This window comes from Neolamprologus multifasciatus, chromosome 3, assembly GCF_963576455.1.
Source record: "Neolamprologus multifasciatus chromosome 3, fNeoMul1.2, whole genome shotgun sequence".
Lineage (NCBI taxonomy): Eukaryota > Metazoa > Chordata > Actinopteri > Cichliformes > Cichlidae > Neolamprologus > Neolamprologus multifasciatus.
In genome coordinates, this window is record NC_140441.1 from 32,661,612 (window position 1) to 32,677,358 (window position 15,747).

Below are 15,747 nucleotides of genomic sequence, written 5' to 3' on the forward strand. Positions count from 1 at the left end.
AAATACTGTAGTAGTTATTAAAATAGTATATAGGATTTGTGTAGCCATAAATATTTTAACTTTTAATTGTATTAATACTGTATTACATCTGAATTTAATATCATTAAACACACAATCAAACGCAACCATTTTATTTTCACTTCATGTCTTTTTTTTTAGCTCTTGTTTCATCCCAATCAGTTACTAGAAAAAAATCTAGTCTATCAGATGTAATCTCTTGAGTATACATCCACTTTTTTATTTACTCTTTTATAAAGACCAAATTTATGATTTCTGCCTCTTAGCTCAGTCTGGTGACCCTTGGATCACAGATGTGACTGCGGCTCAGTAGATAAATTGAGTTGCCTACCCGTATAGTTGGTAGACCGGTTCCCCAATTACTCCAGTTTGGCAAGATACTGAAGCCTGAGGTGGAGAGTGTGTGTACATAAGTGTTAGATGAGGTGCTTGGGTATAGAAAAAAGGTGCTATGTATGCACCAGTCGACCCATTTACCATCTAACTTGCCCTGCGTGTAAAGCTCCTACTGTACAAGGAAAAATGTAGGCAGAAGAGCTCACATATTAATTGCTTTTACCACATGACTCATGTATTTGACTGTTTTAGAACTGCACACATTACAGAAGATGCAATAAATAATCTCATAAATCCAACCGTCCCTCTTCCACTATGGGCTGGAACCTGCCAGCTCTAAAAGGTGGGATACACCCTGGACAGGCTGCCATGCTAACCGTAGTCATAGAGAGTTAGCTTTAACCAACCTGCCATACATGTCTTTGAACTGTGAGAAGAAACACAAACTTAGCTGTTTATTATTATTGTTATTATTTGTTGTTTTCTGATAGGGTAGAGGAGAGATACCAGACTAAATGTCATTGCACTTTTATAATGACAAAGTCTAACCTATTCTATTGTGTGCACATACACCAGCAGTAATTGTAATGCAATCATCGCCTTACAGTTTATAATTTTTGTTAGTCAACAAAGGCAGAAGGAACCGCCCATTCGAACACGGCTCGTTCATTGGTCTAGCCCGTTGTCCGTCACTTCCTGACTCCTTGAATCATGTGACAGATGTTTTCGTTGTATCGTTTCCGCGTTTAGTGAGTGTTTTCGCCGCGTCATGTGGCTGTCAGTAACCCAAACCTCCAGCAGGGTCAGGGGTTGAAAGCCTCACACCGACTCCTCCAAACAAATCTTTACCGGAGGTCCGAGGAGTCTCCCAGCCGCCGCAGATACACTTCCCGCGGGGCGTTGTTGGAAGAAAGGCTTGGGTCCGGAGGGAGCGATGGCAGACGGGGAACGGTCACCGCTGCTGCCCGATCAGCACGACGGGACCAACGGCTTCTCTCCCGGTACAAGCTCGCACGGATATCTGCCGAAACCTCAGAGTATGTCCTCTGTGTCCTTTTCACACCACCATTCAGAATACGAGCACTCATTAATAGGCTTCAATAGCGTGGTATTGTAGTTTGTTTTTACCTTTAAAGGTGTCGTGTTGTAAACAAGTGTTAGCTGTCAGGCTAACGTTAGCCGTAAATAGAGACATTATCACACAACTAAAGGGGATTCAACCCACACAAAAATTAATTAAAAACAGATTTTAGGGTGATTTACCCATGCTAATGAGGACCTTTGAGCTGTCAGCGGTCTATAACAGATGTTAGGCATGAAAAACCGGGTGTTTGAAAGGCTTTTCATGTGGGTGAGTTTGATTTGGTGATTTGCATTATGACAAGGGGTCAGAGCTCCCGGCTGTCAGATCACCGTAACAACGCTCTGTGGTTAGTCATTTATCAAGCCTGAACAGCAAAAATCAGCAGGTTCTGATTGTTCTCATGTAAGGATTTGCTGCTTTTCTTTAGTGCATGGTATTGAACATTGAGTTCTGATGAAACAGGCATAAAGTAAAGTAATTTAAAGACTTCGTTTTGGACTTTTAGGGATATCTTGATTGTAAAATTCTCGACCAATACTAGAGATTACAAATAACAATGTGGCCAGACCATTTTTGTTGTGTCATTATTTCACTATTGTTGTGGGTTATGTATTTTTTTTCTTGTACCAGGAAAATATTAAAAATCACACAAATTTCCCAAACCTTTGAGTTGTTCCGCTTCAGCATTCGGCTGCTTCAATCATGAAACAATTGCTTCTCAGTTAGGGGGGAAAAAAACCTGCAAGTCGGTCTAGTGATCACCAAAGGCTGCGTCCGATTAATGACTCTGTGTCATGCTCATGTGTTTTCAGTCTGTGCTTTGCCACAGGGATTTTTAAACATGTTTTAAACATGTTTTGCTTCAGCATCTTCAGTCTGCTGAATGACAAATGTGGGAGCATGTTGGGTTTTTTACTTCCTTCGCACCACTCTACCTCTGAAACCTGGTAGAACCAGTATTTTGGCATTGCTGTGTATTCTCAGGCACATGCAAAAGTCATTTAGTGACTGAAATGGAGTGAAACCACATGATGTCTGGTATCAGGTGGATGGACTGAAACTATTTCCCACCTGTAAATACCTCAAAACTAATGGTGTATAAACATTACCTTTTTTTCAGATTGGGCGATGCTCCCATTTCTGGTGTGAGATAATCTGAAGACAACTAACAATCAACCATTTCTTTTCATTTCCTATACAGTATCGATACCAATACAGAGTACTAATCCGTTACCAGCAAAATGCCAATAAGCTGTAATCCACAATGTGAGTGAAGAAACTATATTATTTTTTTATGTGTATGACAAGATCAGGCTTGCCTTGCTGCCTTGCTTTACTAACTTTAGAAAATAAAATGTGACAAATAAGCAAGAATTTAGATTTACTGAATTCTTACTGAGCAGTAAAATGATAAACAAGGAACAAGATGACTGTTCTGTGCATGCCCGATCTCGTCTGAACTTGGAAGCTAAGCAGGGTCGGCGCCTGGTTAGTACGCAGATGGGAGATTTCTTGGAAACTGCAAGCTTTAGGGGCGGCTGTGGTTCAGGAGGTAGAGCAGGTAATCTGTCAGGTTTAATCTCCACCTCCTGTAGTCTCCGTGTCAAAGTATCTTTGGCCTAATTTGTTTTTCATAACTACATCTGTTTTTTGTTTTGTTTTGTTTTTTACATAATAAAACTCCTAAATGTCATATCCACTTCTTGTAAAAGGGAACGGATTCAAAACAAATAAGGACTCTTATTACTGCAAAATAATGTAGAAATCAAAATTATTTTGCAAAATTACTCCAGTGTGTATTTTGTAAATAAATGTTTACAAAATATACAAATAAATGCAAATATATATACATTTTATTTACATTATACAGTATTAAACATACATTATTAAACCTTTTCATTTCAATCAAGTAGATTTCCGTGAATGGTAAATGGCCTGTATTTGTATAGCGTTTTTTTAGTCCCTAAGGACCCCAAAGCAGTTTACACAACCTGTCATCCACCCATTCACACACACGTTCACGGCAAGCTACATTGTAGCCACAGCCACACTGGGGCGCACCGACAGAGGCGAGGCTGCCGTACACTGGCGCCACCAGGCCCTCTGACCACCACCAGTAGGCAACGGGTGAAGTGTCTTGCCCAAGGACACAACAACCGAGACTGTCCAAGCTGGGGCTCGAACCGGCAACCTTCCGATTACAAGGTGAACTCCCAACTCTTGAGCCACGATCGTGAACTTTATATGTCAGTTGACTAAATGAAATTAATATAAATACTTTAGCTAAGCCTGTCACAACCTGTCAGGCAAGGAAATTTTATGGTTTGAAGTTAAGGAAAATGATTGTGCTGAAGGACAAAAACCAGAGAACTACTGCAGAGCAGAATGCAATTTATTTTTTTATGTGAAATTAGTTTATTTTAATAGTCAGCGGAAGGAAAAAAAATCATCATTGAAGTATAACTATGATTAATTGCCGAGAAGCAACTCCATATAATAACTTGCAGAAATAGTATCTCAGTTTCTGGGATTTAAATGAAACATTTTTTGGTTTGGTTTGGTTTTTTTAACTTGTAAACTAAAACAATTGTTCTGCTTTTCTGTGTGATCATGTCAGACATCACATGTCTGGCTGATTTGTCTTTTTTCATTGCTCTTATCTCTGCTGTGACTCCAATTTCTCTCTCTCACTTCTCTGGTTGCTTCCTTGTAAGTGTGACAGTCACTTGGTTTCTGTGCTTCCTGTATTACACTCACTGAATTTTGACCCTTAACGGTGTCACACATAGATAACATTATGTTAATCAATATAATTAAACATACAATTTGCTGACCCACACATGAGTCAGTATAAACAAACAGATACACATCTAAATTCTGTTTGTGCACCTACTGTTTGTCTTGACCAAGCACAAAAGTGGTGATATTGTGAGCCAATACTTGTTAACGATAATGGTGTTTACTGAATTTCAGTGGTGTACCATTGCACAACAGATTTGAAGAGTGAAAATGCAGAAATTTACCATCAGAAAATAGATGGCTCTTAGAAATACCCCACACAAAAGGGAGAAGCAGTTACACTGATCTGTTAAGCCACTAGTTTCCTGATCAGTCTCATCAAGTTATAGTTAAAGATTTTATATATAACCACATAGACAAAAGTACCAGACCACAGATTTTAATCTTTGAATTCAAGTGTTTTTGTTTCACATGTTTCTAAAAGCGCCGAACCAAGCAGTCTGCCTTTACAAATATTTGGTTTGGGAATGGGTCCTTTTAAAGAGCTCACAGAGTAGGACTCCACTACTGCAACAAATTCATTACATTTCTTGCTTTCATTAGGGCTTAGCAGTATAATACCAAAGTGGAAGAGTTTAGGAGCCACGGCAGCTCAGCCTCAAAATGTCTGACCGATGTAAAGTAACAGGGCGGGGTCACCAAGTGCTAAGGTGCATAGAAGGCTCTGCTGACTCATGAACTGCAGTGCTCCAAATCTCATCAGTGCATTGATATCAGCACAGAAACTGTGCGCTGGGAGCTTCATGGCATGTGTTCTCATGGCTGAGCAGCTATAGATGTAATGTGTAGGTGAAGCAGTACTTCAGGCTATATATTTTCTGTATTTTTTCATGATAAACAAAAGATGTTGTTTTATTAGTGTTAATAAAACCTCTTCTTTGTCTTCATCAGGTTTTGCTCCGTTCCCCAGCTCTGTGGCACCAGGCGAGCCTCCACCCCCGTACTCCCCACAAGGCAGCCCAGACAGCAGCAGTGCTCCGGTCATCAGCTGCCGGGTTTGTCAGACCTCCATATCTGTGGAAGGCAAGACGCACCAGCATGTGGTGAAGTGCAACATCTGCAATGAAGCTACGGTAAGAGGCAGATACAGAGGACTATATAGTCTTGATGTACCTCAACTACAGAAACAAACATTTATTTCCTACAAGCTTAGATTATAATAAATATTAAGTATATTTAACACAGAAGTCCATTTTCCTCTGCAGGGACTCTTATTTTTGTTGCAGCCTTATTTGAGATCCTATGTTACTGCCTTGTTAAGTTGCTGTATTTTGCTGGTGCTACAAGAACTCAGTGCTTCTGTACACATTTCAAAATAAATGTCATCTGGCATTGCAGTAGAATAAACCGGTAAACCCTTTCTTAATGGGGCTTTTATTGCGAAACATTCAATGCTAAACACCACCTACACAGTATTTAAAACTCAATAAAGCAAGTAGGTCTACATTAATGAGTCAAACACAACAAATGGAAAATGAAGATCTTGCTCATTGTAGTTATAACTGGTAGTTATAATAACTATAATTAATTAGTTAGAATTAGTAAGGACTTGATGGAAGTGAATGGAGAAAAGCTGCACAGATAAAACAACTTTACCTGCTCGTTTTTAAGCATCTTTATCGTTTTATATGTGTAAAATGACTTATTGATATTAAGTAACTGAACAGTTTGAAGCTTTTTTTTTATGTTAAATAAGACTGGCTGTTAATTGTTCCATCATTATTGGAGGCCCATCTATAAACTGACTATGGGTTGTAATTTGCTTCTTTGTAATGGCCTTAGTCACTAGCAGACTACCATAGTGTCTCTTAATTTGCATTGATGTCACCAACTTGTCTGCAGATAACTACTTGCTAAGTGGTAGTGAAACTGATGACATTGACATTCAAAGTAAAATTTCAGCAGTAAGGCCCAACTTTTACTTTGCTTACTGCTTACATCACTTTGTTTCTGGTCTTGATGCTTTTCTTCTTGTAAATTTCCACCTGGAGCATGATGGGAAATAATCTCAAAAGGAATTTAGTTGTTGTCTTACAAATGGTGACCCTGTAAGATCAAGTCTTTCCAAAATTTTATATTCTGTGACTTAAATCTCTGACTGGTGGCACACTTTTAGATGTGCCTGACTCTTTTCATTCAAAACAAAACAAAAAGACAGACTGTTATCTGCTTGAAAAATGAAGAAAATTATCTATTAATCCACAAAAACATTTGACAAGAGTAATTGAAACCAGACTTTGTATACCAAAAAATAGTTAATAGCTTTTTAACATAATAGAAATCTGTACTTGCGTCAGTATTTGTTGGAAAGTTGCATTGGTAAACCACAAAATATCGGCGTGGATTGTCGTTCACTTCTCCTTTCGTCTGATGAAATCAAAAGTAAAACAATTTAAGAAGCTCACATTTGGAAAAACCAAAATCAAATGTTTGAAGTTTCTTATTCTTCTATCTGTGTCTTCACCTCTCTGGTTTCAGCCCATTAAGAATGCTCCTGTTGGAAAGAAGTATGTCCGCTGTCCTTGCAACTGTCTGCTGATCTGCAAAGTGACGTCGCAGAAGATCGCCTGTCCAAGACCGTACTGGTGAGTCAGGAAAAGAAACAGTGGCTGTTTTTAATCCATCTCAGCTTTAACACATAATCACACCACCTTTTCCAGCCGTTCAACAAAAGCAAGCATTACGTGGTGTTAAGAGACTGTTGAAGGTACCCCCTTTTTGCAAAATTTCAGCTTTTGAAAAGTTATAATAATAAAAGCAAAAATTATAAACTCTAGTTATATGACACTTTTATTAACAAACGTTTTTATATTAAAGCCTGAAACAGAATTAAATATGTTTAAAAAAGAATCGAACAGACCAGATTTTATAAAACAGTTCTGGAAAAAGCCTGGCATTACTAGCGATTTATACTTCAAGTGGATATCTATGCTGGGCTACATTATAACCAAAAACCTCTCTGAAGCCCTATGATGTAAGCCGGTGTGCACCTACCTGTAAATGAGGTGCAGCCCAAAGCTGTTATTATTGGTCTTTTCAATACCATTGAGTTCTCCTGCGCATTTCCAGCTACTTTTTAGCCGCAGTTTTTAAATCAATCAGTGAGTTTATAACACTTATCTCAATATAAGGAACGATAATTATAGCTTCAGTATTCCCAGCATTTTATTTGTTTCTGTAACACTCACACCACATACAAAAACCAGGACATGACCTCCCCAGTACACTTAATGGAGTGTTTTGACCCTTCAGTATAAAAATTGGTAAAAGATGTGGTTTGATGACTATTATAATAGCATCTGGGTTTTTCCAAGGGTAGCTCTAATAAGCTGTTTATACAGAAATCAACCTCACTAACTTCTAATGCAGATGTGGTCATTTTGTTCTATAAGCAGGCCTGAAGTATGAAACTACTCCGAAAAGAGAAGCAAGTTTACTCCACATAGGTAAACCGTAAATCGTGGCATCACTCTTCCATCTTGAAGTCTTGATTTTTGCCCTGACGGCAACATAATGTTCATAAATCTCAGGCTCACGGCTGAATGAGCCTCCTGGTCTTCCTCGTCTCGCGTCTTCATCCACTGAGGTTTAGCAGAATGACGACCTAACATCGGTCAGACTGGAACATTTCCTGCTGCTGTCATCTTCCATTACTGCTGATTAAGTCTGTATCCAGTACTTTTTCAGTGTAAGCTGCTCTAAAGGCTTTTGCTGTCAGCTCTGAGAGAACAAACAGAGATTAAAGAGTTAGTTAGGTGTGTTGAGCCGAAAGTCATGAAGGTGGACCTCTTCTTCATATTTTGATTTTCAGTGTTTTAGTTTAAAATTGGCTATTGGTGTCCAATTTTTTTAAACCAACTAACAAATCATGATCCAGGGATATCAAACATAAGGTCCGGGGGGGCCAGAATTCTGCTGGCAGAAACTTTGGAGAAAGTGAAGGAGGATATAAATTTGGGGGTTTTACAGTTTTACAGCTTTTCCTACTCATAAAGACCTCCCCAATGGCCATACATACTATTCATTAATATCGCTTAAATAGCAAAAAAGTTCCTGTTTGGTTTTCGGTTTTGTGTTTGTTCCCCACTATTTCTATCTATAATGAAATTTTTGATTTGGACAGTGGGTCTGCAGTGAAAAATTGGTACTTTTGTTAATTAACAAACACTTTGTAAAATATAGGTCAGTCTGAGTAATGAACTACCGAACAATTAGAAAACAAAAAACCCCTAAACATTTATTTATTACAGTTCAAGCTGAAAGAGTTGTTCTTTGCTACAGAAACATCTCTTTATCCTGCGAAAACCTGAAAGGTACCGGTGAAAAATGACTTTCCTTTCATATATTTTGATGTTAGAGTGATTAAATGTGTAGCTACACCTCTTTGCACTGGATAAAATGCAAGTTTCCTCAGTCCAGCCCTCTTAAGATCACATACAGTGGGCTTTATGTCACCTATAATGTGAAATGAACTTTACATTCCTTTTCTAGGTTGTCTCACCGAGATTTTATGTTTTTTTTATTGGTCATTCCAGATTAAGTCCAAGTAAAATTCCCGCCTGACACTCTTAATCAGCTGGGGGCTTTTTGTACAGTAACTTTAGTATATTTCCTCATTTGTTTATTTACTATAATCACTTCCAGTTACAGTTTTTCCAAGTCACACACCTTCATAGTACACAGAGCTGGCTTTAAATTTTTCAACTTTAGATTCACACCCTTTTTTAAAAAGCTAAAAAGGTGCTTTTTGGACAAACTTTGAAATAAGTAGTAAAGGCTGTTCACACGTGTTTATGTTAAATCAGTGTTTTCTGTTTCCTGGCAGTAAACGCATCATCAACCTAGGTCCAGTCCACATTGGAGGGGACAGTCCTGAACCGCGGCGTCAGCCTGTTGGCATCAGAGTCATCTGTGGACACTGCTCCAACACATTCCTGGTAAAAGTCACACACTTACATGGCTTATATTACAGCTGACGGTGCCAGTTTTACTTCTTTATGCATTTATTTACTGACATCTACAGAATTATTTGCCAATGTACTCTTCTGCTTTACCCCCTGATAGAGAACTGTAATATATGCACACACTGACCTTTTCATTTCCTCTCTCTTAGTGGACGGAGTTTTCAGCCCGCACTTTAGCTCGATGTCCCCACTGCCGAAAAGTGTGAGTATGTCAGATGTTCACTTTCTGTGTGTGTGTGTGTGTGTGTGTGTGTGTGTGTGTGTGTGTAAGGTAAATAAGTGTTTTGCATTTATAATTTGAACTATTATTTTTTGACTGTCTCTTGGTTTGATTTCCAGCTCTTCTATTGGTTGGCGGTACCCCAGAAGAAGGAGCCTGCTATGCTTCCTGCTGTTTTTAATCCTCGCTGTCTCCACCGCAGGACTTTTGGTGTGTATTTGTGGGCAAAGATGTTGGAGTGATGTTAACTTTTAAACTGTTGGTAGATCAAATTGTATCCTTTTTTTTTTTAAAGATGATGATTAGAATGCCAAAAGCCAAATGATTTAACCGGCAGATGTCCTACTGCTGGAAATTTTAGGCGAAAATAAACTCAATAGCCATTTTATTACGTAAACATAAACTTATTACGTAATACTCTTTAGCCTTCAAAGCAGCCTTAACTCTTCATAACATAGATTTAACAAGCTATCAGTTAAAAACACTTCTATCTGCTTCAAGGTTCAACATGTTGTGTGCTCAGAGGTGCTCATCTATATACTTAACGAGTGATTATCTGGGTTTCTGTTCCCTTCCTGACTACTCAAAACAGTCTGGCCATTCTCTGACCTCTGACAAAGAAGCGTTTTCTTCCACAGACCTTCAGCAAACTGGATATTTCCTCTTTTTCACATCATTCTCTGTAAACCAGAGATGAACATGTGGGAAAATCCCAGTAGACCAGCAGTTCTTCAACAACCATGACACATTCAAAGTCACTGTCATCACCTTTCTTCCTCATACTGGTTCTCAGTTTAAATTTCAGCAGATTATCATAACTATGTCTACATGCCTAAATGCAGTGCTCTGCTGCCATGTGATTGGCTGATTAGATATTAGATATAGATATGATTTGCCTCTCACCATTTAATTTTGGTTATTACCTTTTATTCATTGTAACTATTACTGTTAATAATTAATAAATTAACTGTTATTGCTGTACTTTAATATTTTATATCTCCTAATTGTAAACTCTACTTTTGCACAACGGCAGATTCACAGATGCTCTTTTTGTTCACCTTTATATAAGTGACAAACTTTTTAGGTAATTTGGATGACATTTTTCAAGTCACAAAAAGCACAGCATCATACAAAAGGTCACAAAAGAGAAAAGAGGCACAGCACTAGCACAATAAGCAATAATATCATTGCAATTGTTCATAATTGTGTTCAATTTATACCCAAAGTTGCAAAGCAGCAGTGATATTGCATGTTATCCCTTCATGTGTCCTTTAGTCAGCATGAGCTTTCGTTAAGTATTCCCTTCGAAAAGCTGACAATTTAAACATGGTGTAGATTAGATTGAATCCACATATATAGTCGTGGTGGCGTGTGGTTAATATGTATTTTATTTTGCTAATTTTGTGGCTTCATTGAGTGTTCACTACAGCAAATAATTATTTGTGAGGTGCAATTGCTAACTGGAATCACAAGTGGTCACTTTCAAAATAAAACATAAATTAAGAATTTTATATGACCAAAATCATTGAAAAATTAAAAAAAAAAAGTCACCTGTTTACTTCTGTGTTCAGGTCGGCACCTGGAACCCCGCCAAGAGCTCAAAAGGGATCTACGTGTCATGGGTGCTCCTGCTCCTGCTCACTTTGTTCACCATGGCCAGAACAATCTACTGGAAGTGTCTAAAAATTAGCGAACCCTTATCCAATGTCACATAGAGGGAGAAAGAGGGTGAGGAGGCTGGTGTATGAGGAGGAGACATTTAAAATACGAAAGTAAAGCGTTAGATCTCAAGTGAGGAAAACGGTGAGTCCTGACATCAATGAGGGAAGAAAAGATGGGGGAACAGAAGATATAAAGAAGGAAGGTTAAAGAAGAAAATGTTTTTTAACATGTCAAAAACATCAAGTTCCTACCAAATTGGGTTAGAAAATATAAACATACACAGAGGCAAAATTCACATTTTGTGATTGTGACTGTGATATTTCAGAGATCCGTACATTTTAAGCAACAGTAGATAAGGACACTCCTAGAGTGCTGTACTCCACCAAGGGCAATACTTTATCTTGGAGTTTAAAAATAAAAGTAATGTAAAGTTTTAAAGTTTCCTTCTTTTGCCAATCCTCTACTGCTCTGCCAACAGCAATGAAGATCTCGGTTAAAAAAAAAAAAAAGACTTCTAGTCAATCTAGGCGTTAATTCAAACATGAGGCTGAACTTTTGCGCAGATTACCATGTTTTCCACTGAAGAGGTCCTTCAGTGTTTGCCAAGACCATAAGCATGATTATGGAAATCAAAAATGTATTCACTTTGTTATTCCTGACTAAAATGTCTCAAGTAAATGAAACCCCAAATAACCGATCTGGTTAAAGAGAATATTCTATTTGCCTAAAATGCTTGTGGATAGTAGCCAAAAAGATCCTCTATGCAAGAGAAAAAAAAACCTAAAATACAATGTGGACTGAAGGGGGTGTTTTAATTATAAGAATAGTAGTAATCAGACTGGGTAGATCAGGCAGAATAATTTAGTAATTAACTTTTTTTGCCAGCAACCAGAGGAGCAAACGTTCCCAAATTTGCTTTTAAATGGATCCAAAATGGAGCAGAACCAGTAGACGCTTCTCTTATTAAAGGACTAGTGTGATATTTTAAGTGAGACTGTGCACTTTGAAAATTGGGCAAGAAGACTGATATTGCTCATGTCTGTGTGATAAATAAGAATTTCAAGAATTTACAATGAGCATATCTTACTTTACCGTAGCATAGCTTTGCGTAAATGTAAATGAAATGCTAAAAAAGATTAAATTAAAAGTTGATGTTGTGCACGGTATTAAGTGTAGGATTATTTGTTTACTATCATTTTTTGGTAGCCTTGCATATAGCCGAGCTAGCTGTTTGCGTTTGTTTCCCGTCTTTATGCTAAGCTAGAGCTAGCCAAGCTATTTTTTTTTCTTTATTTGAAGCACTGACAGGAGACTGGCATCGATCAACAGCAAATTATCCTGTTTAAGGCCTCAGTCACACAGGATGGCACACCAGTTGGCAGCCACCTGGCAATGACTGGCCCAAAATGAGTTGGCAGACTGGTCTGTAGGCCTATGTGACAGGGGCCTAAACAAATTAAAGATGAAGAATTATGCACAATGAATGAAAGTCTCAAAGCAAACAGTTTTTTTTTATAATGTTTCAATGTTTAATAACAAATCCACGACCAAACTATGAGAAGTACTTAAAGGACCTTAATTACAACATAAAGGCAGATGGCATCCGAAGGAACCATGTGGATTAATCATTAAATTTAAACTTTTAAATGTGTTTGCTGAGGGACAAATTATGGTGTGAGTTAAAATTGTATGTAAAAAGTGCTTTTAATGCATACAAATGAAATGATGGAACAAGACAACCAGAGACTGATGAATGATATGAAGAGGGAAGTTAAGTTGTAGCTAATAAAGGGTTCACATGAGGAAATGATTATGGAGAGGCATTAACATGAGATTAAATAGCATATGTTTCCTTTTATTTTTTTGTCATGTTATGTAGTAGCACATCAGCATTCTTATCAGATCTTAGACCGGGTGTTTGGGGCATTTGATGTGATTTTTTTTTTTTTTTTCTGTATTTGTTTTAACACCAGCTTTATTTTGTAATGATTCATGTCAGAGAAACTCAAAGGTTTTGTTTGATGAAAGGATGGCATGTTTGAATTTAGTGAAAATATCAATGTGACAGAGCTTTGATATGTGTGTACTGTTCATATTCTTCAAAGTTGTCTTTGAATCACAGGTTTAAAACACTTGATCCACACGCAGGTTATTTTATTTATTTATCTGTTTTATTTGAATCAAACTACCTTCTCTGACATTCTAGTAGAACCTGTTAGAGTGTCCGTTTCTCCGTGGAAGTGCAAATATATCCAGTGGATGTTGATTATTTTAAACTGTACAGAATTGTCAAAGCTGTCTCTTCCCCCTCATGGCTGATTAATGTAAGTACCTGCTGACTGTGAAACATGTTGCACTACATTGTACAGATGAGCAACTCCTGTATCTTTGTGTCAATGTTATCCTGGTGGATGGAGTTGTTTTGTTTTTGGGGTTTTTGGTTGGGGGGGATGCAAAACTAAGTAATACTTTTAACAACTTCCTCTGACTCCAATGTGCCTATTATTTATTTGCATATATCAGCTATTAATAATATGTGTCTCTCTCTTTGCCACAGAAAGTTATCAGAGTATTTAGGATGCATCATAATGTCTTAAATACCCGTGAAACTTTTATAGTTTATGTTAGTTTCTTGTTATGGGGGCATATGGCTTATGAACCGAATGCCACACCACAGCATTTACAGTCGAATCTGATTTGCATGCCCATTCCTGGTTTACACTGTATATGTATTTTGTGGTTTTCTAGTCATACTGGCCACTCAGTCAAATTTCAGAACTGCCTCAATTCTTGATGACGTAGATTCAACAAGGTGTTAGAAACAAAAATCTTTGGTCCACGGTGACATGACATCATCACACAATTGCTTCAGATTTATCAGACATACATCCACGATGGGAATCTCCCGAAGGTGCTCTGTTGGGTTGAGATCTGGTGACCGGAGGAGATTTGAGTACCATAAACTCACTGTCATGCTCAAGAAACCACTTTGAGTTCCAACCAGCCATCAGAAGATGGATACACTGTGGTCATGAAGGCATGGACATGGTTAGCCATCAAGGAGGCTGGGGTGTTTAAACAAAGCTCACTGGTACCAAATTCTGACCCTACTATTATCTGTGTCCAGGTTTGGTAAGCTCCTGTGAATAGAAGTAGTAGCATCAGTTTCCTGCTCTTCATGTTCTGGCTCACAGAAGCGACACCTGGTGTGGTTTTGCCTGAAGAGATGCTATTCCGCATACATTACTTGTAATGAGTGCTTATTTGAGTTTCTTTTGCCTTCCAATTGACTCAATCTGGCGATATTCCTCAATTTTAGACCACTTTGTGTTTAGAGTAACTTCATTCACCTTTCTTCCCTGTTCTGATGCTTGACTTGAACTTAAGAAGATCATCATATCATTATGTGATTGGATAATGAGACAGTTAAATTATACAGGAGCATATTAATGGCCAGAATAAAATATTTGATGCTTCAGCTGATTGTTAATATTGATACACCAGTTTTCATCAGTATAAGAGAACAAAAAAGTCAAGCATCAGCTGACAGTAGTCTAAAAACCCAGCAACAGTTTCATGTCAGTAATAAATGTATTCATTTTATTGGTTAGTTTTATTGAAGTAATAAACTCTTGGACTTTGACAAAACTTTATGCACATTTGAACTTTACTCTCTATGCAGAACCAGTTCGAAAATTGTTTGATAAGCAACCATCAAGAATGAATCGAACAATTGCTTCTATTAACTTAAATTAAAAGCCTACATTAAACGGACGGATAGATGAATGGATATTTATGAAAGGTATGCTAAAGAACAAAACTTGGTCTTATTATTCGTATACATTGAACATGTTATGTATTTAACACAGAACGCCACAAGAGGTCAGAAGAGCAGTATCTTTAAGTTAAATCTGCTGTCTTTAAAGCATTACCTGGAGTGTGTGTTAAAAAAGAAATGTATTGCCTGGAATATTGGTTGCCATTGGTTTGTCTGATATTCTACATCATAGTTACCCCAAAGGTTCATTCTGTTCATCTGGAAATGGGAGAAACATTTCGTCACTCATCCAAGTGACTTCTTCAGTCTCAGCTGACTGCAAGTTTCCCCAAATCTTATAAACAGTACATTTGCATAATGACTGAAACCAGCCCACTGAAGGAGCAATGGGCTGGGAGGTCAGTTCCTTAATCTTAATAATGCAAATTCTCATGACTATTGATCAGCAACCACTGACCAAAACCCACTGATCAATGGCCATGAGTGCCTTGAGTACCATTCGCAGAGAGTTGGGGAATGGCTTCAATCACAGCATTGTAAGATGTCGAAAGATGTACCCTTAGGCCCCCTCTTCGATTCAGAGATGGTCTTAGATGGTCAGAGAGGTATAAAATAATGGCGTACTGATCATGGTAAGAAGTCTATTTGTAGACATACAGATATATGGTGATTCTTGCTTGTGTTATTTCTAAAAACACTAAAGAAAAACCCAGCCTGTGATAAACGTAGAAGTCTGTAGTATATTTGATGATGCCAAAACTTTGTATAATACAATAATACTATACAGTGATCCAGCTACAGTTATAGACAAGCTATAAATAATGTAATATGTGAGTCTATTTATTTCTATTTATAGCAGTTATTATTCACCTTAACTTGCATATAC

The 15,747-nt window shown here is 37.7% G+C and overlaps 1 protein-coding gene across 3 annotated transcripts; it reads left to right on the top strand.

Moving 5' to 3' along the window:
* The first annotated feature begins 33 nt into the window (after nucleotides 1-33).
* On the top strand, nucleotides 34-13,226 carry LOC146522622 (type I phosphatidylinositol 4,5-bisphosphate 4-phosphatase-A-like). Of its 3 annotated transcripts, none has more exons than XM_085153576.1 (7): nucleotides 34-1,391; nucleotides 5,129-5,310; nucleotides 6,716-6,822; nucleotides 9,063-9,174; nucleotides 9,351-9,403; nucleotides 9,541-9,631; nucleotides 10,993-13,226. In XM_085153576.1, exons 1-7 carry the CDS (start codon nucleotides 1,289-1,291, stop codon nucleotides 11,134-11,136), a joined length of 792 nt encoding a protein of 263 aa, XP_085009702.1. In that variant the 5' UTR covers nucleotides 34-1,288; the 3' UTR covers nucleotides 11,137-13,226. The 3 variants fall into 3 exon arrangements, with proteins under 3 accessions (XP_085009702.1, XP_085009703.1, XP_085009704.1); XM_085153577.1 differs by having other exon boundaries at nucleotides 34-1,355; XM_085153578.1 differs by lacking the exon at nucleotides 34-1,391 and adding an exon at nucleotides 1,398-2,704.
* Nucleotides 13,227-15,747: the final 2,521 nt, after the last annotated feature.